This window comes from Bufo gargarizans, chromosome 4 (assembly GCF_014858855.1).
Source record: "Bufo gargarizans isolate SCDJY-AF-19 chromosome 4, ASM1485885v1, whole genome shotgun sequence".
Taxonomy (NCBI): domain Eukaryota; kingdom Metazoa; phylum Chordata; class Amphibia; order Anura; family Bufonidae; genus Bufo; species Bufo gargarizans.
The window spans coordinates 207460317-207486503 of NC_058083.1; the positions used below are offsets into that span (position 1 = coordinate 207460317).

General features: G+C 45.2%; 1 protein-coding gene across 2 annotated transcripts in view; it reads left to right on the top strand.

Annotated features, from left to right (window-relative positions):
- Positions 1-3480: 3480 nt before the first annotated feature.
- Positions 3481-26187, top strand: part of CCDC50 (coiled-coil domain containing 50) — a 60549-nt gene continuing 37842 nt past the window's right edge. For both annotated transcript variants that reach the window (XM_044289481.1, XM_044289482.1), the window contains exons 1-3: positions 3481-3753; positions 23644-23706; positions 24103-24232. In XM_044289481.1, the coding sequence (XP_044145416.1) occupies positions 3705-3753; positions 23644-23706; positions 24103-24232 (242 nt within the window). In that variant the 5' untranslated portion in view covers positions 3481-3704. The remainder of the gene's footprint in view (positions 3754-23643; positions 23707-24102; positions 24233-26187) is intronic.

Consider the following 26187-nt stretch of genomic DNA (forward strand, 5'->3'; position numbering starts at 1 on the left):
TCTTGGCATTCTCTTGATGAGCTTCAAGAGGTAGTCACCTAAAATGGTCTTCACTTCACAGGTGTGCCCTGTCAGTTTTAATAAGTGGGATTTCTTGCCTTATAAATGGGGTTGGGACCATCAGTTGCGTTGTGGAGAAGTCAGGTGGATACACAGCTAATAGTCCTACTGAATAGACTGTTAGAATTTGTATTATGGCAAGAAAAAAGCAGCTAAGTAAAGAAAAACGAGTGGCCATCATTACTTTAAGAAATGAAGGTCAGTCAGTCACAAAAATTGGGAAAACTTTGAAAGTGTCCCCAAGTGCAGTCACAAAAACCATCAAGCGCTACAAAGGAACTGGCTCACATGCGGACCGCCCCAGGAAAGGAAGACCAAGAGTCACCTCTGCTGCGGAGGATAAGTTCATCTGAGTCACCAGCCTCAGAAATCACAGGTTAACAGCAGTTCAGATTAGAGACCAGGTCAATGCCACACAGAGTTCTAGCAGCAGACACATCTCTAGAACAACTGTTAAGAGGAGACTGTGTGAATCAGGCCTTCATGGTAGAATATCTGCTAGGAAACCACTGCTAAGGACAGGCAACAAGCAGAAGAGACTTGTTTGAGCTAAAGAACACAAGGAATGGACATTAGACCAGTGGAAATCTGTGTTTTGGTCTGATGAGTCCAAATTTGAGATCTTTGGTTCCAACCACCGTGTCTTTGTGCGACGCAGAAAAGGTGAACGGATGGTCTCTACATGCCTGGTTCCCACTGTGAAGCATGGAGGAGGAGGTCTGATGGTGTGGGGGTGCTTTGCTGGTGACACTGTTGGGGATTTGTTCAAAATTTAAGGCATACTGAACCAGCATGGCTACCACAGCATCTTGCAGCGGCATGCTATTCCATCCGGTTTGCGTTTAGTTGGACGATCATTTATTTTTCAACAGGACAATGACCCCAAACACACCTCCAGGCTGTGTAAGGGCTATTTGACCATGAAGGAGAGTGATGGGGTGCTGCGCCAGATGACCTGGCCTCCACAGTCATCGGACCTGAGCCCAATCGAGATGGTTTGGGGTGAGCTGGACCGCAGATTGAAGGCAAAAGGGCCAACAAGTGCTAAGCATCTCTGGGAACTCCTTCAACACTGTTGGAAAACCATTTCAGGTGACTACCTCTTGAAGCTCATCAAGAGAATGCCAAGAGTGTGCAAAGCAGTAATCAAAGCAAAAGGTGGCTACTTTGAAGAACCTAGGATATGACATATTTTCAGTTGTTTCACACTTTTTTGTTATGTATATAAGTCCACATGTGTTAATTCATAGTTTTGATGCCTTCAGTGTGAATCTACAATTTTCATAGTCATGAAAATAAAGAAAACTCTTTGAATGAGAAGGTGTGTCCAAACTTTTGGTCTGTACTGTATATCTGGTGCTCCAAGCATTAACAAATGGCCACCAGGAGGGCTCGGATGGCCCTATGGGCATTGGCCGTCCAGGAGATTTCCCTGCAGAGTCTATGGGCAGTCTGCCCTTGCCTCTTTCCTCAGTGATCTGCATCATCTTTAGGGTCTTGCTGCTGCTGTGTGTGCAGGTAATATTGGCATGTAGCTATACAGTGGGCCCCCAGAATGAATTTTACTGGTGGTCCTTAGGCGCCCCGGTCTGACACTGACCCTATGCACAAGTAGACTGATTGCACTACATATCGATAGGCAGCATACAGCATCACAACCTGCCTATGCGTCCACATAGAAAAGCTGTGTGGATCATTAAAGAAACTCCCCAGTGTGTTATTGTAGACCCGATCAGAGCCGAGATGACTTCTAGGTACAGAGGAAAGCTGCCAGTGTCCTCTTTTCCCCAGGACCTACCTTCTCCAAGTTGCTGCAAGGGCCTCCATAATCAACCATGTGTGATCAGGTAATATTTGCATGTAGCTTTACAGGGGCACCCAGAATGAATTTCACCGATGGGCCCTAAGCTTTCCAGTCTGACGCTTCCTGTGTGTCCTGCATTTTATATTTCCCATAGACCAGGGATGACCAACCTGAGGCTCTCCAGCTGTTGCAAAACTACAACTCCCAGCATGCCCAGACAGCCTACAGCTATCAGCCTACAACAGGGCATGGTGGGAGTTGTAGTTTTACAACAGCTGGAGAGCCGCAGGTTGGCCATCCCTGCCACAGACCTTCAGCTAACATCTGGAACTGGCATACCTAAAAAAGGCATATGCAAAATACGCCACCAATTTATTTGTGAAACCAGCCTAAGGCTGGAGTTCCCACCAATGATTAGCTGCGGATTTTCTGTGGCAGATTTTTGCGCTGCAAACCTGCAACATTGTACAGTACAGTCAAAGTGAATGAGTTTTTAGCAATTCTCATCCACACGTGGCAGAAAAAAAAAATCTGCAGGCGAAACTGACCCGTGGTGTGAATTTTATGGCTAGGTTCACATGTGACTGATTAGCTGCGTTTTTTCTCCGGCATAAAATCTGCTGCGTTTCTGCTTCTAATCTGCAGCAGAAAAAAGGCAGGGTGAAAGCCGCAATGAAATCCATTTAATAAATTGACGTAGATTTAGGGTGGCTGCATACGATGCGGATTACGGTCGGTTTTTCCTGTGGATTTCATGTAAAAAAACGCAGCATAAAGCCTCATGCACACATCTGTGAAACACGGACCATGTGATACCGGCCTGGATTTCTTCTGAGACCAGAAGCGCACGGTGTCATTGGTTGCTATGACCCCGTGCGCTTCCTGCTGCCGCCGCAGTACATTATTACGCTAGTATGATCTATACCAGTGTATTACTGTACTGCGGCAGCAAGAAGCGCACGGCGTCATAGCAACCGATGACGCTGTGCGCTCCTGCACTCAGAGGAAATCCAGGCCGGTATCACACTGTCCGTGTTTCACAGACGTGTGCATGAGGCTTTAGGATCTATTCACACGTCCGTGGTGTATTGCGGATCCGCAATACACCCGGCCGGCACCCCCATAGAACTGCCTATTGTTGTTGGCAATTGCGGACAAGAATAGGACATGTTCTATTTTTTTCCGGAGCTGCGGACTGGAAGATCGGGGAAGTGCTCCGGAAATGCGGAGAGCACATAGTGTGCCTTAGTGCGCCATGGATGGGTGAGAATTGGTGAAATACTCATTCACTTTGCTGGTACTGTACAACGCTGCAGTTCCGTCACACGAAAACCGTCACGTGCGAACCCCGCCTAAATGTCAACAATGCATATCTCCAACATGAGCCACTATATATAGGATGTTCCTCTCACTTTTGTGATCAGTGGGGAAAAAAAATTCTGAATTTGAAAAAATAAAATAAAATCTGGAGTTACTGTACTAATGTAATAAAGCAGAAGTTATATAAAACACTATATTACCTCATAGTCCAGGCCAGGGCTATGATTCCTATTCAAACTAACTATAAAGGGTGCAGTCTATACAAAAGAGTGAAGCAGTAATGTGTACGGGGCACAGCAGAGCGGCGGCGGAGGAGTTAAACCTCCCGAGCACATGATGTCATGCGATTGTTTCAGTCGCCCAGCCCTGCACGTATTTTGTCCTCTCTGCCTCGCCATACAATGCTAGTAAGGCTTTCCTGATTACATTGGACAGCTTTCCATCTCGTCCATCGTGCGATCTGATCAGCCGCCGATGACGGCCCCCCGGCCTGTGGGCTGAATGACGGAGGGCCGCAGACATGACGGAAGTCACTATCGACAGCTCCAAGCTGCCCGGAGTCAAGGAAGGTAAATGCGCCGCGTGTTCGGCCGGCTTAGTGCCCCCCATTAACCCTTCCATGTGCAGAGCTGTGGTCGGGCAGGCCTGCTGCTCCTGGCACACATGGGGCTTCCTCAGACGACATGTCGCCGGGCATGTAGTGAGGTAAGACACAGCCCAAACTTTCAGCTTTCTACTCAGTCTATGGGTTAATGAATCCGTATGTGACTTTTTGCAGTTTTTTAGCGTCTCTGTGTGTTTTTGAGGTGAAACATGATTTTTTATTTTTTTTTTTTATCAAAAAACTGAAGCCATGTCCACAAAACATCTTGGGGGCCACCAAGTAAATGCGGTGCAAACCTCCCCGAAAAATGGGATGAGATCACGTAACCGGAAAGGAAGGCGACTCATCTCCTGGGGTGTGAAGGGTTTGAGGACCCCCCCCCCCCCCCATCCCATAAAAGAGCTCAGGTTTTTACGCCATAGCCCTTTTTAGGGTAGCGGAATACGCTCTGCGAGGAAAAAACGCAGTGTAGTACGGTACCAGCAAAGCGTATGAGATTACGCTAATGTTGTGCACATTTCGCGGGTTGTTTCCGTGCAGAAATTGACCTGCTGTGAGGATTTAGAAGTCCGCGGCACGTCAGTTCTACTTACGGTTTTGGCTGCTGATTTCACCCTTTCCCAGTGAAGGGTCTGAGATCTGAGGCAAAACCGCACCAAACACTGCTGTTAGAAATTGCGGTTTTAGTGCAGAAGCGGACAGAAATCCACAAGGAAAGTTTAGCTGATCTTTTGCGCGTTGACCTGAACCCGTGTACAGGTACTCGTACGGTCGGAACCACATTGGAAACAAAAGGATTTTTGTCGCCTGCAGAAGTTCGGAGTGGTACAAGTATATGGGGCTCCAGCGTGTAATGTTAAAAGGGGTTTTCCGAGATGTTAATACTGATGACCTATCTGGATAATAATCAGTATCTATCTGATCGGTTGAGAAGGCAGCGGCTCTCGCAGTAGCGCCGTGGCTTTTTGTCAGCTTTCCCTAGGCCAGTGACGTCACGTTCATCGGTCACGAGGCCTAGATGCAGCTCGGCCCCATAGAAGTGAATGAGGCTGGGCTGCGATACCAAGCACAGCCGCTATACGGATACGGAATAGACATGGAGTCATTTCAGTTTTTTTGAGGCCCCATTGAAATCGATGGTTCCTCATACAGGCCAAAACAAAAAGGAACAGACACGGACAAAAAAATGTTTGTGTACATGAGCCCTGACCCTGAGAAACCTGAAATTTACTGAATAAGGCCTCATGCACACGACCGTTGTGTGTTTTGCGGTCCACGGAACGGAGCAATGGATGCGGACAGCACACGGAGTGCTGTCCGCATCTTTTCGGCCCCATTGAAGTGAATGGGTCGGCATCCGAGCCGCCAAAACTTCGGCTCGGATGCGGACCAAAACAACGGCCGTGTGCATGAGGCCTTACACTGACAGCAGCACGTGTCTCGTGTTAAACTCGCTCGCCTCTGCAGCACGCTCGCGAATCTGTGTCGTAAACCCGACACGTGTGTATTGAGTCCATGCTAGGACCCCTAGCCTAGTCTTTTCTAGTGCTTCAGAGCTGGAATCTAGCTAAGGCCAATTGCTCCTTTACCGTTAATAAATCTTGCGCAGTGCTGTCTTTGCGACTTCTCTGCGTTTTAGGGATTCCAGTTTGTGTTATTGAAAGTATTTTGGATGAAGGGGATTAGGAAATGCTCCCAAATGAATGCTGTAAAGGGGATCTTTGGTCTTTCCCTTTAAGAGTAAGGTTTATCGTTCTGCATCTGCCGTCTTTTTCGGCTGTGGTATAAAAATAATGTGATATGGCTGCAGCGGGGGTTACAGGTCCGGTTCTCCCAGGCACCTAGCAGACTTCTTATATGATATCTGATATCATTTCTCAGGCTCAGGGATGTAGAGATTTCCGTACCTGTCTGCTGCCCCTCTATATCCTGTCATGTCCATCCTGCCAGGCTCGCCATACTTCCTCCCACAGTATGACCATTGCATCCCTCGCGGCAGTCCGTCTTCCTCCTCATTCTTAAGAAAACAAGCCAGTGCTGAAACTGGTCTTTACTAACAATAAGTGGAGACATTCAGTCGTCCCAAAAAAAATAAAAATCACAATTCTCATTTTTTAACCAACACCTTTCAGTTAGAGGGCTATCCATATAGAAATCATCTTAACGTAAGGCCTCCTTCACACAACCGTATGGCGCTTTCAGTATTTTGTGGTCTGCAAAAAAATGGATCCGCAAAAAATACGGATGACATCCATCTGTATGCATTCCGTTTTTTGCCGAACTGAACATCTGGCCCCTAATAGAACAGTACTTTCCTTGTCCGTTATGCGGACAATAATAGGACATGTTTCTATCTTTGGAACGGAAACGGAAGGCATACAGAATACCTTCCGTTTTTTTTGCAGATCAATTGAAATGAATGGTTCCGTATATGGAACGCAAAAAACTGAGCATAAACGGGGGACCTGCCTGTAAACGGGAATTATGCATATTAAACTGTCAGATATTAGTGCCGATCCCACTCCTATTGGACACTTATGGCATTCCCTGTGGACAGCCCCTTTATGGCTGGAATCATACACATTGTTTTTTATGTTTGTTATGCATTTTTCACTGCATTATTTGGGCGCAAAAACGTAACAAGATGTGTAAGTACACCTGCCCACTGCTGTTGTGGCACACAATGAAGAGGCGGTAGCGCTGGCACAGTGCATGTCTTCTCCTCAACCAACTGAAGGCAGGGGTCCGATCTATATTGACGACCACAGATGCAGTGTGTACTAAAGGCCCCTTTACACTGGTCGGCACAGGCAATTATTGGGAATGGACTGTTTGTTCCTGATGTCTGCTCATCAGAGGGGGCGAGCGCTGCGGATCGCTGTTTACACGGCAGAATCTGGTGCTGAAACGATGGTTTAGGTGACTGCACCAGCGATGCTTTAATCATCAGGCCGAGAACGCTTCTTCCTCATAATTGCCCTATCGCTGACCCATGTATAGGGGTCTTTAGACTATTTTGGTTGTTGAAAGTTATCCCCTAAATACAGGATAAGGGACTATAAGATGGGTGGGGGGTCCTACTGCTGGGACCCCCACTGATCACAAGAACAGTTACCTGTACCTCTCGGAGCCCCCTGAATGAATGAAGCAGTAGGACAGGCATGCAGACTATCTCTCCATTCTGGAAATAGCGGAGTGCAGTACTCTGCGGTCTCCGGAACTGCTGAAGCAATGAATGGCGCGGCAGTCCACGTGCTCGACCTGTCGCTCTGTTCATTTTGGGGGCTCCAAGGGGTAAAGAGTAAGGGTCCATTCACACGTCCGCAGAATGGGTCCACATCCGTTTGGCAAATTGCGGAACAAGTGCAGACCCATTCATTCTCTATGGGGCAAGAATGGATGCGGACAGCACACAGTGTGCTGTCCGCATCCGCATTTCCGGAGCGTGCCCCCGATCTTCCGGTTCATGGCTCCGGAAAAAAATAGAACATGTCCTATTCTTGTCTGCGGAGAAGAATAGGCATTTCTATGGGGGTGCCGGCCCGGTGTATTGCGGATCCGCTATACACTACAGATTTGTGAACGGACCCTATTTGTTCTTGTGTTTGGTGACAATCCCAGTGGTAGGGCCCTCTCCGATCTAATAGTCCTCTCCTATCATGTGGATAGGGGATAACGTAACAACCAGAATACCCCTTTAAGTGTAATTTGCATTGTCACCCTGACCAAAAACCTCTGTTTCTTCAGGCTCCACTCTGCAGCAGGTACAGGGAGATGTGATGGGACCTAGGAAGGTCCCTCTCGTTACTGCTGCTTATGGAGGGAGATCTAGGTGTTATCTGGAGACAAGTCTTCAAAATATTAGACTGTGGCTCTGGGAGATCCCACTGCTGTTACCCAGAGCTGTTAAGTAAACATGTGGTTAATTATTAACCCACTCACGTTGGTGACAGATTGTGCGGCCATTGACCAGAATGCTGCTGCTTGTAACCCTCTTAGATTTTTAGACAATTGTAGGAAGCTTTGTGTCATGTCCGTCCCTGGTCATAAATTATATTTCAGTGGCTGTGTCATTGCCACTGAAGTCACCACAACTGTTAGGAACTGATCGGTGTGGTATGGTTGGTTTTATTTGGTGGTCAGATATCACATGAGGATGAGAATTCTTTACCAGAATCGCCCAGATAACAAAGCTTCAAATAAAAAAGATGCAAAAACGCTGCTCATGCACTTGAGCTGATCACACAAGGGGGAACGAAGGGTGTTAGGGACTGATGGCAGGGGGTCTGATGAGTTTTTATAAAGGGAAACAGACTATCAATTTAATTTTTTTCATTGTAAAAAATAATCGATAAAATACTCGATTACTAAAATAATTGTTTACTGCAGCCCTAATTAGGGCAAAACTGATCCTTTTTGGACCGCTTTTGAGAGCCCTGAACGGATCTCGCAAACGGAAAGCCAAAACTGTAGTGTGAAAGTCGCCTAATTTGCATTTAGTAAAAAGTATTCTAACTCTGGGATGGAGCTTTGGATCAACGGAAGAAAATGATTAGCATTGATCAAGTGGACCACAAACGGCCGGATAGGGAGGTCGCTGGTGACAGATTCCCTTTAAGTAAGTCCTCTTGCTCCACATTGGCTACTGGGTCACCTTCCATAAAGTCGCCATATTCACCGTCCCGAACTCCCTCCGATCAGGCGCTGCTGCTCCCTCCGGTTCTTTGTTGCAGATCTCGGCATACTTCTTAGCTCCTTCGCAGTCTGTATCTGAGGAAGCCCCTGCTTCTGGATTATTATACCTGCATTTCAGTGGATTCATATGAAATGAAGTCATAGGCAAAACTATTCTTCGCTTGAGTGGCAGGTTCTCCTCAGTACATTACATGGTATGACATCCTACTTGTGCCCCTCTGCCGTGTATCCCTTGTTCTTCTGACAGCAGCCTCATGCCATATACCTCTGAGGCCAGTGATTTTCTCCAGAGGTGGCATACCGGTCCTCTTATTGGTACAGTGGAGAATGGAAAGTTCAAGAATCCTGTTCACTATTGTACATCCGGCTCATGAGGCCTGACACAAGACGAAGACGGTGCATGTAGCAATGTGCGCAGTGAGGGGCCAGTCGTGTTACATTGTGGTTATGTCATTTATGTAGGACTTCCAGGGCTTTAGAAGGGTGTCAGCAGAAAGTGGGTAGGGATAACTTTTCACACCCGGAATACCCCTTGAAAGAAAACATTTCTCCCATTATATTATTATTACTATAATGGCTCATGCACACAAATATATAAAAAAAAAATTCCCGTTCCATATTTTTACAAGTCCGTATGCTGAACCATTCCCTTTAATTGGGCTTGGGGGAAAAAAATAAACTAAATGCATTCCATGTCCGTTCCACAAAAAAAAATTATAAATAGAACATGTCCTATTCTTGTATGTCTTGCGGTCAAGGATAGGCATTATTACAATGGATCTGCAAAAAAATAAAAAAGATGCAACATGTTTTATTTAAAAAAAAAAAATTGCAGATCCGTGTTTGTCGTGTGCATGAGCCTAGTATTGTTATTATGCAGGATTTGGACATTTCTCAGGTGGACTGTTGTCACCCCCAGGAGAAGTTGTCTGTATATAGATGCTATGTCGAAATTCCCTAGACTACAATCCTCCATATTCGTATGTACTGAAACGCGTGACCATCCATTATAGTGCGGCGGCCAATGCTTTAGCTGTCTATAGTGCAGTTAGATTTATTTCTAAATAGTTTCTGGGCAATAAGGAACATTTCCTGGTGAGTAAGGGGCTACAAGAGACCCTTGTGTTTGTCTACAAGCATGTTTGAGGAAATATTTCCTCTCATAGGAACAAAAGGTTGTAAACTCTCTGTATGAGTTGATGCATTCCCTTAAAGGGGTATTCCAGGATTTTAATATTGATGGGGTCCAACACGCTGCTCTTCAGCCGAGCTACTGTTTCAGAGAAGCTACGGTTTCAGAAGTGTGCACCGGAACTACACAGCTCCGCCCTTTGTGCTGTGGGCGGAGCTTATAACTTCAGCGCTGCCTTCCTTAACTTCAATGGGAGTCTACTAAATGGACGGAGCCGTGTAGTTCTGGTGCCTGAGATATTCTGAAACAGCTGATTGGTGGAGGTGCGGGGTGTCAGACCCTGACAATCTGAGACTGAGGATAGCCTGGAATACCCCTTTAAGCCATATGAACCCAGGATTTTAAAGGCTCATTAAAAAAAAAAAAAAAAAAGTCTAAGAAAACATCTATGACCCAAAAATGCTGCCATATATTTCATAGGATGGAGTGCATGAGACCTTTTCAGTGGAGCAAAAGACCCGATATTGTGGGGAATTGTGTATATATAGGCTACTGTCACACTAGCGTTTTTTGCGGATCCGTTATGGATCTGCAAAAAACGCTTTTGTTACAATAATACAACCGCATGCATCCGTCATGAACGGATCCGGTTGTATTATGTTTTCTATAGCCATCACGGATCCGTCTTGAATGCTATTGAAAGTCAATGGAGGACAGATCCGTTTTCTATTTTGCCAGATTGTGTCAGTGAAAACGGATCCGTCTCCATTGACTAAAATTGTGTGTCAGGACGTCTTTCTCCGCACCACATGGCGGACAGAAAAACGCTGCAGGCAGTGTTTTGGTGTCCGCCTCCAGAGCAGAATGGAGACTGATCAGAGGCAAACGGATGCATTCTGAGCGGATCCTTATCCATTCAGAATGCATTAGGGCAAAACTGATCCATTTTGGACCGCTTCTGAGAGCCCTGAACGGATCTCACAAACGGAAACCAAAACGCCAGTGTGAAAGTGCCCCTATATGATTCCAGATTCCCTGCAGTTTTGGCGCAGTCTGGACGGCACGCTCAGCATTCAGACTGTCTGTAGCCTAGCACTGGGAGTTCTACATTCTGCTGCAACCACTGCACCAGTTTATCAAATGAGCGATATCTCCAGTGGCCGCTCCCTTACATTGAAAATAGTCACTATTTGTTTTGGTTGCACTTTCAGTTGAGCTTTGGGTAATGTATTACTCAGGCCCGAGCAGGAACAGGGAACTCTGACATCAATGGATTGAATTACTGACATTACATTATAGCTAACTCTGTAAAGTCCCTCCCCCACCTCTCACCACTGCCACCTCATCACTGCAGGGACAGTTTTTGGTAAGTGCATGTTTAATACTAAGGAACTAGAAGGCAGATGTATGTCTATTAACTTGGCCACTTACTGTTTAATGGGCTGTCGTCTGCCTAGAAAAACAGTCTAGGTGCTTGGCACCACATTGGATGGCGTTGACATTTGCATTGCCTGGCTGATGCATGTTTGCAATTGGGCCTTATGCGCGCAACTGTATTTTTGGTTTGCAGCTAATCCGCATTTTTTGTGGATCGGATATGGACACATTTCATTATAATGGGGCCAGATAAAATGCTGACGGCACAGCTGCGTTGTCCGCATCCGTGTGTCCGTTCCACCGAGCCACAAAAAAGATAATGTCCTATTTTTGCCCTTTTTGTGGCGGCAAGCACATGGCCGGGATCACATACGGTCGTGTGGGTGATGCTTTAAAGGCCACTCTAGTCATTTCAGGCGAGCAGCAGGGGTAGAGGGTATGGGGTCCCTGTTCTTGTGATCGGTGGGGGTCCCAGCAGTAGGACCACCACTGATCTGATAGTTGTGGAAGAGGATAACTTTTCCTACTGGAACACCCCTTTAATGTGTGTACTTTGCCCTTGTAAAACACTGGGTGGATCCTACGCAGACTAAATTAGTAAAGGGAAGACTTCAATCTCTGGCTGAAATAATAAAAAAGCATGCAAAGAAAAACACACCAAACTGCACTATGTGGACAAGGCGTAACGGAGCGCTCCTGATATACTGTGTTATGGCGAGTGCAGGGCGATACGTGACCCAGGAGTTCTCATCCGCTACGCATGACCGCATGTAGATGGTTTGCCTGGTATATTCCTAACGAGTAGAAGTTATTGGTCAGATGTAACCTGTTGTTCATGAGTTCCACTTTCAGGTGCCCATATGCGCTACATTCTGGCCGAGGGATCAGCATGTGGATTGTCAGTACTTAGCAGGCTGGATCCGTACTCGCTACAGCGCACCAATCGGCTGTAATCTGCACGTGGATCGCACAGTCAGACCGCACTGTGTATGGACACCCTTAGGCCTCTTGCACACGAACGTGTGCGCCCCGTGGCCGTGCTGAGGCCCGCAAAATGCAGGCCGCACTGCACAAACGCCGACCGCGGGGCAGCCGCAGCGGATGTCGGACCCATTCATTTTAATGGGTCCACGATCGCCCATTCCGCAAAAAGATAGAACATGTTCTATCTTTTTGCGGAACGGAAGTACAGGACGAAACCCCACGGATAGGGTTCTGTTCCGCACCATTCCGCATCTCCAGATTTGCTGACCCATTGAAGTGAATGGGTCCACATCCGTGATGCGGAATGTCTACGGATCCGCAATACGGCCACGAAGCGCACACAAACGTGTTTGTGTGCAATAAGCCTTATGCAACAATAGACCCATTTGATGGACATGATACCAGGCACCTGAGAAGGTTTTCTTGCCGGCTTATACAATGAGGCTAGGGCTACATGACTACACTGGTCAGCGGTGATTCCATAGAAATGAATAGGATCCAACACTGCTTTCTATGGGGTCACTGCTCCTCTGAGATTCCGGCGGTAGCAGCTGTCGCCTGAGCACACGTGTGCTGTAGAAACAATGGAAGATCTGGTTGTAATTTTAAGTAATTGTTTTACCAGATGGTCTTCAATACTGCACATGTCTATATTTGTCCTATTCCTAAGCAAAGATTTCACCCTTTGTTTCCTTGCTGAGGTGGAGCACGCTAGTGTAACGTTAGGACATCTATTATGTATGGAACAAAATACGGAACGTTCCAGTAAAATCAAGTGCTTCTTTATTTCTTCATATTCAGATATGTTAGGAATATGTGCAATATGCAAACTCCCAGATCCATACGGAAGTAGGATAATTATCACCACCCTACAGTCTATTGTGTATGGCCTGTGAGTGGCCGAGACACCAGGTAAGTACTTTACATATGGTTGACTTGTTATTATGTAGTTTCCTCCGGTGAGGGCTTAAAGGGGTTTTCCAGGCTACGGACATTGATGACCTATCCTCAGGATAGGTCGTTAATATCCGATCGTTGAGGGTCGTGTGTCACACACTCCCACCGATGAGCTGTGGACTTTGAATGTAAAAGAAAACACAGCTCCATTCAAGTGTAGTGGCCATGCCGCGTTACTGCAGGTCACCCCACATACACGTCAAACTTATATTTAAAGGGGCAGTCTGGTTACATTAAGTTACTTAATGTAACTATAAGGCTACTTTCACACTAGCGTTCGATCGGATCCGTTCTGAACGGATCCGATCATAATAATGCAGACGGAGGCTCCGTTCAGAACGGATCCGTCTGCATTATTTTGGCATATAAAAGCTAAGTGTGAAAATAGCCTCGGACGGATCCGTCCAGACTTTCAATGTAAAGTCAATGGGGGACGGATCCGCTTGAAGATTGAGCCTTTTGTGGCATCTTCAAACGGATCCGTCCCCATTGACTTACATTGTAAGTCTGGACGGATCCGCACGCCTCCGCACGGCCAGGCGGACACCCGAACGCTGCAAGCAGCGTTCAGCTGTCCGCCTGTCCGTGCGGAGGCTGAACGCCGCCAGACTGATGCAGTCTGAGCGGATCCGCATCCATTCAGACTGCATCAGGGCTGGACGGAAGCGTTCGGGTCCGCTCGTGAGCCCCTTCAAACGGAGCTCACGAGCGGACAGCCGAACGCTAGTGTGAAAGTAGCCTTAGATAGGTGAGAGTCCTACTACTGGGACCCCTACTGATCACAAGAACTGGGGCCGGTCGGGCATGCGTACAGCTGCCCCATTCATGTCTATGGGAATTCTGGAGATAGCTGGAATTCCCACATTTATCAGGAGTACTGTAAATATAAACTCTTATTCTGCCAGTCACTGCTCCTGCAAGTGCCCAGGAGGCGGTCCCTCCCTCTGACGTGCTCTCTGCAAAGGGCACGCATTTAGTCATCTGCCAGTGTAATATACAGTAGTTACCTAATTGGTCACATTGACTTTTTAGTAATGGCTCTGTGTGTGAAGCTGTTCACACACACTGTAGGCATACGTATCCAAGCAGAGAAGCTTCCTTTACAAAAGCTGTATGCAAATATGTCACCCAGGTAACTTCTGCCTGGATGAGCAGTCTTACAGCGCATATAGACAGTCATTGTAGAAGTAGCTGCTCCTTCTGCTGTAAGAGACAAATATGAAGAAGGCTCAACTGGAATAGAGGGTCAGGGTGAAGGAAGAACTGCGTTGAGGATTTGGAGGATCACTGTTATAGTAACAATCTCATATATAAAGCTGAGTGTATGTGGGTGTCCGCTAAAGGAATCCGCACCATCACGTTTACAACCACGAAATTTGTTCCCCCCCTTCACAGTAATGATGCCCACTGTGCCCCCTTCACAGTAATGATGCCCACTGTGCCCCCTTCACAGTAATGATGCCCACTGTGCCCCCTTCACAGTAATGATGCCCACTGTGCCCCCTTCACAGTAATGATGCCCACTGTGCCCCCTTCACAGTAATGATGCCCACTGTGCCCCCTTCACAGTAATGATGCCCACTGTGCCCCCTTCACAGTAATGATGCCCACTGTGCCCCCTCTGTATTGGAAAAAAACACAGTAACTACTCACCTTGTCCCGTTCCTGAAGCTCGCATACCTCTCTTCCCTTCAGGCACCGATCACTGTGTGGGTGGAGCTTATGCAGATTTCCAGGCTGCAGGCTCCGCTCACACAGGCTGAATGGTGGAGCGGGGAGAAGTCTTCCTGCATCACCATTCAGAGCGCCGCCGGCCTGAAGGAGGGGAGGAGCGCGGGGAGCTGAGCGGTGAGGGACAGGACCGCAGCTCCCAGTGCTCCAGCAATGAGTGCTTCCATCTGTATTGAGAGCCGGCACCCGGGGCGGACTTTCCCCCCCTTAGTACGCCACTGGTCCTTGCTTCCCATTCCTCGCTGGCTGGCAGGCTGGATATCTGGGGTTTGGCTCTTCTAACAGACGTGCCTAGCGTGATGGGTCTGCTGAAGGAAGTTTTTTTTTTCTTCTTTTCTTAAAGCTGCAGCGTGGCGGTGGAACAAGTCGCAAATGACGATAAGATGAATGGTACTGTGCTGCACTGAGGTGTAATGCCAAGGGCAGCCACTAACACATAGCACAGAGCTGTGCCTGGTAAAGGAGGGGTGGCATTCGTTGGAGTCTCTCAGTTGATCGGCAGGGGTGTCAAGAGTCAGACTGCCACCAGACTTGGGGCTAATGCACACGACCGTATGTATTTTGTGGTACGCAAAACATGGATCTGAAAAAACAAACTGATGACATCCGTGTGGCATGTGTTTTGCAAAACGGACAAAAATAGGACATTTTATTAATTTATAATTTTTTCTCCCCCCCCCCCCCCCTTTTATTTTATTTACATTTTTTTTTTTTTTTCTATTGTATATTCTTTAACCCCTTAGGGACCCATGACGTACCGGTACGGCATGTTTCCCGAGTCCTTAAGGACCCATGACGTACAGGTACGTCATGAGTTTAAATTGAGATTGTGCCGCCCCAGGGGTTAATCCGCACAGAATGCCGGCTGAAATCATTCAGCCGGCATCCTGTCACAACGCCTGGGGGGGTCATATGACCCCCCCGTATCGGCGATCGCAGCAAACCGCAGGTCAATTCAGACCTGCGGTTTGTTGCTATTTCTGCTGTTTCTGATCGCCGCGGTCCCTGACCGCGGCGATCAGAAACTTTAGTGTGGCACAAATCTATAGTGATCACCCCCCCTGCACCCCTGCATGATTTTAGCCTGGTGGGAGGTGCAGGGGGGGGTGTTGCGGGCGGTGCGGGAGGCGGGCGGTGCGGCAGGCGGGATCGCGATCCCCCGCCCGCCTCCCGCCGAATAATCGTTGGCTTCTAGTGGGTATACCAGGGTGCCAGCACATTGCTGGCACCCTGGTATAAACGGCTGACATCTGTGAATGGATGTCAGCCGTTTAACCCTTTCCATACAGCGGTCCGTACGGACCGCTGTATGGAAAGAGTTAACAGTAAGATGCGGCTCCCTCCCTCTCCCATCGGGGGGCTGCTGTGCCTTTGCAGCCCCCCGATGGGAGAGGGAGAGAGCCCCCAGACAGCCCCCCGAAGCCCCAGTCCTTACCCTTCCCAGTCTGCGAAGTTGTGGCAGACGGGGAAGGTTCCCATGGCAACAGGACGCCTGCTCAGGCGTCCTGCTGTCCATGGTGCTGAACAGATCTGTGCTGAAAGCATAGATCTGTTCAGTGTAAGTAAAATACAGTACAGAACCCTATATAGGTTCTGTACTGTATTATGCAGACACCAGACCCACTGGATCTTCAAGAACCAAGTGGGTCTGGGTCAAAAAAAAAGTAAGAAAAAGTGAAAAAAAAGTGAAAATCAAAAAACACATTTATCACTAATTAAAAATGAAAAAAATAAAATTCCCTACACATGTTTGGTATCGCCGCGTCCGTAACGACCTGATCTATAAAACGGTCATGTTACTTTCCCCGCACGGTGAACGCCAAAAAAATAAAAACTATGAGAAAATTTAAATTTTGCCCACCTTACTTCCCAAAAAAGGTAATAAAAGTGATCAAAAAAGTCGCATGTACGCCAAAATAGTGCCAATCAAACTGGCATCTCATCCCGCAAAAAATGAGACCCTACCCAAGATTATCGGCCAAAAACTGAAAAAACTATGGCTCTTAGACTATGGAAACACTAAAACATCATTTTTTTTGTTTCAAAAATTAAATCATTGTGTAAAACTTACATAAATAAAAAAAAGTATACATATTAGGTATCGCCGTGTCCGTATCGACCGGCTCTATAAAAATATCCCATGAGTTAACCCCTCAGGTGACCACCGTAAAAAAATAAAAATAAAAACGGTTTAAAAAAAGCAATTTTTTGTCATCTTACGTCACAAAAAGTGCAATAGCAAGCGATCAAAAAGTCATATGCACCCCAAAATAGTGCCAATAAAACAGCCATCTCATTCCGCAAAAAATGAGACCCTACATAAGATAATCGCCCAAAAACTGAAAAAACTATGGCTCTTAGACTATGGAGAAACTAAAACTTTTTTTGTTTTAACAATGGAATCATTGTGTAAAACTTACATAAATAAAAAAAAGTATACATATTAGGTATCGCCGCGTCCGTGACAACCTGCTCTATAAAATTACCACATGATCTAACCTTTCAGATGAATGTTGTAAATAACAAAAAAAAAAAACTGTGCCAAAAAAGCTATTTCTTGTTACCTTGCCGCACAAAAAGTGTAATATAGAGCAACCAAAAATCATATGTACCCTAAACTAGTACCAAGAAAACTGCCACCTTATCCCGTAGTTTCTAAAATGGGGTCACTTTTTTGGAGTTTCTACTCTAGGGGTGCATCAGGGGGGCTTCAAATGGCACATGGTGTAAAAAAACCAGTCCAGCAAAATCTGCCTTCCAAAAACCGTATGGCATTCCTTTCCTTCTGCGCCCTGCCGTGTGCCCGTACAGCAGTTTACGACCACATATGGGGTGTTTCTGTAAACTACAGAATTAGGGCCATAAATAATGAGTTTTGTTTGGCTGTTAACCCTTGCTTTGTTACTTGAAAAAATATATTAAAATGGAAAATCTGCCAAAAAAGTGAAATTTTGAAATTGTATCTCTATTTTCCATTATATCTTGTGCAACACCTAAAGGGTTAACAAAGTTTTTAAAATTAGTTTTGAATACCTTGAGGGGTGTAGTTTCTTAGATGGGGTCACTTTTAGGGAGTTTCTACTCTAGGGGTGCATCAGGGGGCTTCAAATGGGACATGGTGTCAAAAAACCAGTCCAGCAAAATCTGGCTTCCAAAAACCAAACTGCGCACCTTTCACTCTACGCCCCGCTGTGTGGCCATACAGTAGTTTACGGCCACATATGGGGTGTTTCTGTAAACGGCAGAGTCAGGGCAATAAAGATACAGTCTTGTTTGGCTGTTAACCCTTGCTTTGTTAGTGGAAAAAATGGGTTAAAATTGAAAATTAGGCAAAAAAATGAAATTCTCAAATTTCATCCCCATTTGCCAATAACTCTTGTGCAACACCTAAAGGGTTAACAAAGTTTGTAAAATCAGTTTTGAATACCTTGAGGGGTGTAGTCTATAGAATGGGGTCATTTTTGGGTGGTTTCTATTATGTAAGCCTCGCAAAGTGACTTCAGAGCTGTAGTGGTCCCTAAAAATTGGGTTTTTGTAAATTTCTGAAAAATTTCAATATTTGCTTCTAAAGTTCTAAACCTTGTAACATCCCCAAAAAATAAAATATCATTCCCAAAATAATTCCAACCTGAAGTAGACATATGGGGAATGTAAAGTCATCACAATTTTTGGGGGTATTACTATGCATTACAGAAGTAGAGAAACTGAAACTTTGAAATTTGCTAATTTTTCCAAATTTTTTGTAAATTAGGTATTTTTTTATGCAAAAAAAAAAAATTTTTTTAATTCATTTTACCAGTGTTATGAAGTACAATATGTGACGAAAAAACAATCTCAGAATGGCCTGGATAAGTCAAAGTGTTTTAAAGTTATGAGCACTTAAAGGGACACTGGTCAGATTTGCAAAAAATGGCCAAGTCCTTAAGGTGAAATAGGGCTGAGTCCTTAAGGGGTTAATGGTATAATACAGTGTATGTTAGAAGATGATACAACTATGTTAGGGAGGCACTATTACGATTGAGCAGGATAGATAAACGCAGTATGTAGTATGAACGGAGTCAACACCAATTGCTAATTAGCTACTGGAAACAGTTACACCCAATATAAATGTGTAAGCGATTTGCTTTTGATGATCCGGTCCAGAGATTTGAACCTACCTAAGAGGGTTTAGGTCCCAGTAATCATTCATTATTTTTGTAACACTGAAGAAGGAACAATAAGTTCCGAAACACGTCCGGTGGCGGTTTCCAAGCTGAAGGTGTGCATCGATATCTACCAGTGTTGCGGTACAGCAGAGCCCCGGCCGGCTCTTGGCGTCTTGACGATCCCAGTACGCAAGCGCAGGAGAGGAGAGGAGATGCTGCATATTCAAGCCATGTAACGAGGTCTGTCTGTGGGAGACAGACGCTCATTGTAACAAATACCTGAAGCATTGCTGAAAACGGCTACGGATTAAAGAAAGTGCTTTACTAATATAATATATGCACATTGCTGGCAAAGAATACTATAAGCCACTTAACCACAGGGGAACATTGGAGCAGACTGTTAGCATGTTTTATTAGTTTGTTACCAATTAAGAGAACCTTGCAATTCAGTTGGCTACATGCACACGAACGTTATTTGTTTCCGTGTCCGTTCGTTTTTTTTTTTTTTTTGCAGATAGGATGCGGAGCCATTCATTTCAATGGGTCCGGAAAAAATGCGTACAGCACACCGTGTGCTGTCTGCATCAGTATGTCCTTTCCGTAGCTCCGAAAGAAAAATAGAACACGTCTTATTCTTGGCCATTTTAGGCATTGTTACATTGGATCCGTAAAAATAAACGGATACGCAATTTGCAGACTGCAAAACACATACGGTTGTGTGCATGTAGCCTAAGACTACATGTACACGACCGTGCCGTTTTTTTCGGTTCGCGGATCCGCAAAAAGCGGAAGCCGCCCGTGTGCCTTCTGCAATCTGCGGAACGGGCAGCGCATTGTAGATATGCATATTCTTGTCCGCGAATAGGACATGCTATATTTTTTTATTTTTTTATTTTTTTTTTGCGGGGCCTCGGAATGGAGCAACGGATGCGGACAGCACATGGAGCGCTGTCCACATATTTTGCAGCTCCATTGAAGTGAATGGGTCCGCATCCGAGCCGCAAAAGCTGTGGCTCGGGTGCGGACTCGAAAAATGGTTGTGTGCATGAGGCCTAACGCTGAAGAGATACAATTGGCAAATATCAACTGACATTACTAACTGCACGCCAAAGTGAAGAACTACAAGACAAGGAAACTGTGTTTTAATTTTTCTTTATACATATGAATTTCTTATATGAACATTATATATGCGAGCGCTCCGCCTTTAAAGGGACTATCATCCTATAATGGGGTGTATGAATTCTGGGTTTTTTAAATTTATATTTATGTATTGTTTTTTAGTGTGTTGTATTATACATGAATTAGTAAAGTAATATGCAAATTACTGTGAGCCAGCCATTTTTTAGAAGAATAGGAGATATATATATTTTTTTTTTTTTTTAAATCTATTTATTTAGAATGGTTCCATATGTGGACCTGTAAAAAAAAAATGGAATGGAAACTGTAGATAGAGCAGAAATAAATGGAGGAAGTGTTGGCAACTTTATTTTTTTTATTTTTTTTTGCATTTCATATTCAGTGTTCCTTTATGGCATTTCAAGAAGTCTACAACAAGTCTTAAAGGGGTTCTGCAGTTTGTTTAAACTGATGAGCTATCCTCTGGACTCCCGCCGATCAGCTGTTTGAGAAGGCAGCGGCGCTCCAGCAGTGCCGTGGCCTTCTCGCTGTTTACCGCAGGCCCAGTAATGTCACAACTAGTATCAACTGGCCTGGGCGCGGCTAGACACTGGTCACTGGGCCTGCGGTAAACAGCGAGAAGGCCACGGCACTCCTGGAGACCCGCTGCCTTCTCAAACAGCTGATCGGTGGGAGTCCAGAGGATAGATCATCAGTTTAAACAAACTGCAGAACCCCTTTAACTTCTGATGTTTATTTTTCCTTGTTTCTTGGACTCTAGAAAGACTCACAGAAATCCATGGGCTTCAGTGACTTAAAGAAGTTTTCCAAGATGTTAATACTAATGACCTATCCTCTAGGATAGGTCATCAGTATCTGACCAATGGGGGTCTGACACCCGGGGCCCCCACCGATCAGCAGTTTGAGAAGACAGAGGTGCTTGCAGTAGCACCCCGGCCCCCTCTCAGCTTTCCCTAGGCCAGTGACCACACGTTCATGCGGTCACGTTGCCTAGGCTCAGCTCAGCCCCATAGAAGTGAATGGGACTGAGTGAAATAACAAGCACAGCTGCTATACAATGTAACCGCTGTGCTTGGTAAGCTGCGAGATGGCTGCGACGTTCACAGGAGTGCTGGTGCCTTCTCAAACAGCTGATGGCGGTGGTCCCAGGAGTTGGCCCCCACCAATCAGATACTTTTATCACCTATCCTGAGGCTAGGTCATCAGTATTAAAATTTCAGAAAACTGTATTAATGGGGCTCACAGAAATCCATGTGCTTCCTGCCAAAACAACCCCACTCAGTGACTTGGGGTGCTGCATACGTGCAAACAAGTAGTAAGTGTAAATATTGCACACCCATAAAAATAGCTGAAAATGTCATCTTTATTAAAAAAGACCACCAAGAAGTCGTAGTTTTATTCCGGCCGAACCTCAGGCGGCACGCGTGCACTAGCGGCAGCACGGATCCAGCAGGCTGTTCACCCGCCAGAACAGCCTGCCGGAGAAGGCTAAGGCTACTTTTACACTGGCGTTTCTGGGTCCGCTTGTGAGATCCTTTTCAGGGCTCTCACAAGCGGCCCAAAACGGATCAGTTTAGCCCCAATGCATGAATCCGTTCAGAATGCATCAGTTTGCCTCCGTTCAGCCTCCATTCCGCTCTGGGGGCGGACACCAAACGGATCCGTCCTGACTTACAATGTAAGTCAATGGGGACAGATCCGTTTTCACTGACACAATATGGTGCAATTGAAAACGGATCCGTCCTCCCTCTGACTTTCAGTGTAAGTCAAAACGGATCAGTTTGCATCATCACGAAGAAAAAAAAATGGCAATACAAACGTATCCGTTCTGAACGGATACAAGCGTTTGCATTATAGGTGCGGATCCGCCTGTGCAGATACCAGACGGATCCGCACCGAACGCAGGTGTGAAAGTAGCCTTGAAAGCCAAACAGTCCTGGAATTTCTCTGTGTATGTTGATTTCGTAGTAGATCGACTGAATGTTACATTTTGTAGCTTGCCCACTTGATGCCAAACCTGCCAGCTTCATCTCATGGGGAGGAGGTGTATTTTTGCATATATTCTTCTATGTATTTTGATGAACACCTTGCAAACCTTTTTATGGCTCGTTTTCCATGACCTTCAGGCAGTTTTAATCTGCTGACATTCCTTCTATTGCCTTGACCTCTCCATGTTCTCTCCAGGTTGGGTTCCATCACTGTAGGATTGCTAATCATTTGCTGGGAGCCCTGTGTCGTAAATCTTACTAATCAAATATGTCAAGGAGGAGGACTGGGATGATGGCCTTAGCTGCAGGAGCCCACTGAATGATCAACTCCAGAATGTATCGACAGGTCAATGATTGGAATCGGCTCCTCCTCGTGCCTAATGTTTCCCAGGATTGAAGCTAATCCGTTTTTCTAGCATACCACGTTTCTGAAGTCTGGATAGCACTGTGGACCTGTTGAAGAAAACGTTGCTTAAAATGTTATGGTTATGTTCACATAATCCCCACCGCAGATTCCACAGCGTAATGTGCCACCAAAATGGCAACAACGGCTTTGCATTGAATTTGATGGGGAAAATGCCAGCATGTGTACATTGTGGCATCCCCCCCCCTTGTCGATTTCCAGTATGCTTTAGGCTACTTTCACATCTACGTTTTTAATTCTGGTTTTGAGATCTGGCAGCGGGGACAAAACTGATCAGGATGCATCAGTTCAGTTCAGCTGCATTTTGGGTCCGGACACAGAACCACTGCAAGCAGCGTTTTTGTGTCCGGTTTGCAAAACTGAACAAATCTGATCAAGCATGAAAATCAATGTAAGGCTACTTCCACATCTATGTTTTTGCTGTACGGTTTTGAGATTCGGCATGGGATCTCAAAACCACAGAAAACGCTTCCGTTATAATAATACAACCGGCTGCATCCGTTCAGAAGGATTAATTAATAAACTGGATCCAGCGCTAAAACTATTGTAAGTCAATGGGCGCTGGGTTTTACTCAACCCCCCCAAACAAAAAACTGATCAGACACCCTTGACTTGCATGATTTGGCTTCTTCAAAAATGCTGCTTACAGAAAAAAACTGATCAGCTGCCCATTGACTTAGAATGATTTTCATACCTGATCAGGTTTGTTCCGTTTTAATACAACCGGAACCGACTGAAACGGGGCCATCCGGATGTATTAAATGGAACGTATCCTTTTTTAATTCAGATTTTGAGATCCTCTGCCGATTTCAGCTGTATTTACCCCCTCCTTCATGGCACCAATTCTGCCATGGACTGGCTGCCTGACCAGTTGTGCTCCTCAGTCTTCCCGTTCAACTGCATTTACATTACGCAGCTAGACAGAAACTGGTCAGAACCTCAGTGATAGAGCCCACATTTAGTCCAGATGGTCACCTGAGCGCAGTGGATAATGGCCTAATCTGTGGTGCAATGCTGAAACGATCTTGCGTTCATAGGTTAGAAGACACAGGGGTTTTGGCAAAAGCCAGGAGAATCCCTTTAAAGTCCAAGATCACTGCTTTCAACTGTTTTCTTGTGATCTAGACTCCCCGTGACTTAATTGCCCGATTCGCTGCCCCATGTAAAAGGGCCTTATCGGGAACTAGGGAGCCAGTAGACCTCATCTGTATTGTAAGATGTCTGTTCTACTTTAATGCTGCCTTTTTTGTTAATACTTTAAGTGTGCTGTCTTTTGTCTCCACAGTATGTAGAGATTTTGCGGTGCTGGAAGATCACAGTCTTGCACATTCCTTACAGGAACAGGAAAGTAAGTCATTCATTTTTAATATTCAGTTACTGTATATGTTGAGCTGCATTTCTTTTGTAAGCATTTGTTTCTGATATTGAGGATCTGCTCTCGTATATTGGAAAGCCCAACAGAAACTCTGATGGACCTCATTAGCACCAACATAGACAGGTCCTAAGTCAGAGACGAACCTTTCCTCTAGCTTCATTCCTTATGTAGTCCACTAGCCTCCTTCTCTGGCCTCTGAATCCTATTGACTAAATACAGAAACAAGAGGCATAATGTCAAGAGATAATGGCATAATTCATGTGCTGTGTGATCCAGTTTTATACCTGTAGCTTTGAGACCAGGTTTATATGAGGAAAATGTCAGCAATTATGCATGTGATTATTTAATGTGTTAATTGTTTTTTGCCAGTTGAACATCATCTCGCGACAAACGTACAGAGGAACCGCTTGGTGAAACATGACCTAAAAGTGGCCAAACAACTTCAGGAAGAAGAGGACCTAAGAGCACAAGCCCAGATTAAACACCATCAGGATGAACTGTGAGTAGACCATAGCTACAGTACATGCAAAATCCAATTAATAGCAAAGGGGTTCCCACCCACGTTAGGATAGTAGATAAGAGTCCGATCATGGGGTCTGATTTGTCCTGTTTTATACAGTTTGAATGGGGCAGCATTATTACATGTCTTTTGTCACTCCATTTGACCCTATAGGACCACCATAGATGGCTAAAGCTCTATTCAGCTACCTTTTAGGAGTCAGACAGAAGTGAAAGGAGGGGGCTAAGGTGTTTGGAGGAAAACTTTTAACCCATTCCCAACCGCCTTACATATAATAAATACACACACACACATATCACTGGTCGGGACTTTAAATATGGGGCCTGCTCGAGCATGCAAGGGGTGCCATTTATATACATACACACTGCTGGTCGGGACTTTAAATATGGGGCCTGCTCGAGCATGCAGGGGGTGCCATAGCCGCCAGGTGTCTGCTGTTTAAATCAAGGGCTAATGTCTACAACTGTGTTAACCTGGAGGTACAAAAACCCGGAAGTGCTCACTTCTGGGTGCATTCTGGCTCCCCCTAGATTGGGGGAGCCGGAGTGTGTGTGGCATCGTGACTGACAGGTGGCTGCCACACATTAGTTCCTATGGAGAGCCTGCCTGGCTCCATAGGAACTTAATGTAATTCTTATAGACTCCAATTCTAATGCATTCAAGTCTATGAGAAAAGTAATCTAATGATTGCTTTTTATAGTTCCCTAGGCGAACTAGAAAAAAAGTGTAGAAAAAAAGTGTAGAAAAATAAAATAAAATAAACATTCAAATCACCCCCCTTTCCCAAAGTTCAAATAAAAGTACATACAGTAAACAATTAAAGAAATAAACATCATGGGTGTCGCAGTGTGTGTGAAAACATTATACATAAAATATTTATCCAAAACGGGAAATGGTACAACGCCATTTTTTGGTCGCTTTAGCTCCCACAAAAAAATGTAATAAAAAGTAATCAAAAAGTCATACACAACCCATTGGTATCAATGAAAAGTATAGCGCATCTTCACACAGCTCTGTACAAATAAAAAAGTTATGGTGGTAAGAAAATGGTAATGAAAAAACAAAAATCATCATTTTTTTCTAAGTTTTTATTTTTTGTTCAGTATTAAAGCACAACAAAAACTATACATGTGGGGTATTGTTGTAATGCTACTGATACAGAGAATGAATGTAACAGGTCAGTTTTACTGCATACAGAACGCCGTAAAACTTTTATTTTTTATTCCACCTTTTTTTTTTTTTTTTCCTCACTACATTGTGTAGAACTATAAATGGTGCCATTAGAAAGTACAACTTGTCCCTTTAAAAAACATACGGCTATGTGAATTGAAAAATAATACAGTTATGGCTTTGGAAAGGCTAGGAGTAACATAGTAACATAGTACATAAGGCCGAAAAAAGACATTTGTCCATCCAGTTCGGCCTGTCATCCTGCAAGTTGATCCAGAGGAAGGCAAAAAAAAAACCTGTGAGGTAGAAGCCAATTTTCCCCACTTTAGGGGAATAAAAAATTCCTTCCCGACTCCAATCAGGCAATCAGAATAACTCCCTGGATCAACGACCCCTCTCTAGTAGCTATAGCCTGTAATACTATTACACTCCAGAAATACATCCAGGCCCCTCTTGAATTCCTTTATTGTACTCACCATCACCACCTCCTCAGGCAGAGTGTTCCATAGTCTCACTGCTCTTACCGTAAAGAATCCTCTTCTATGTTTGTGTACAAACCTTCTTTCCTCCAGACGCAGAGGATGTCCCCTCGTCACAGTCACCGTCCTGGGAATGAATAGATGATGGGATAGATCTCTGTACACAGCCCAGAACTGTACACAGTACTCCATGTGTGGTCTGACTAATGATTTGTAAAGTGGTAGGACTATGTTCTCATCACGGCATCTATGCCCCTTTTGATGCAACCCATTATCTTATTGGCC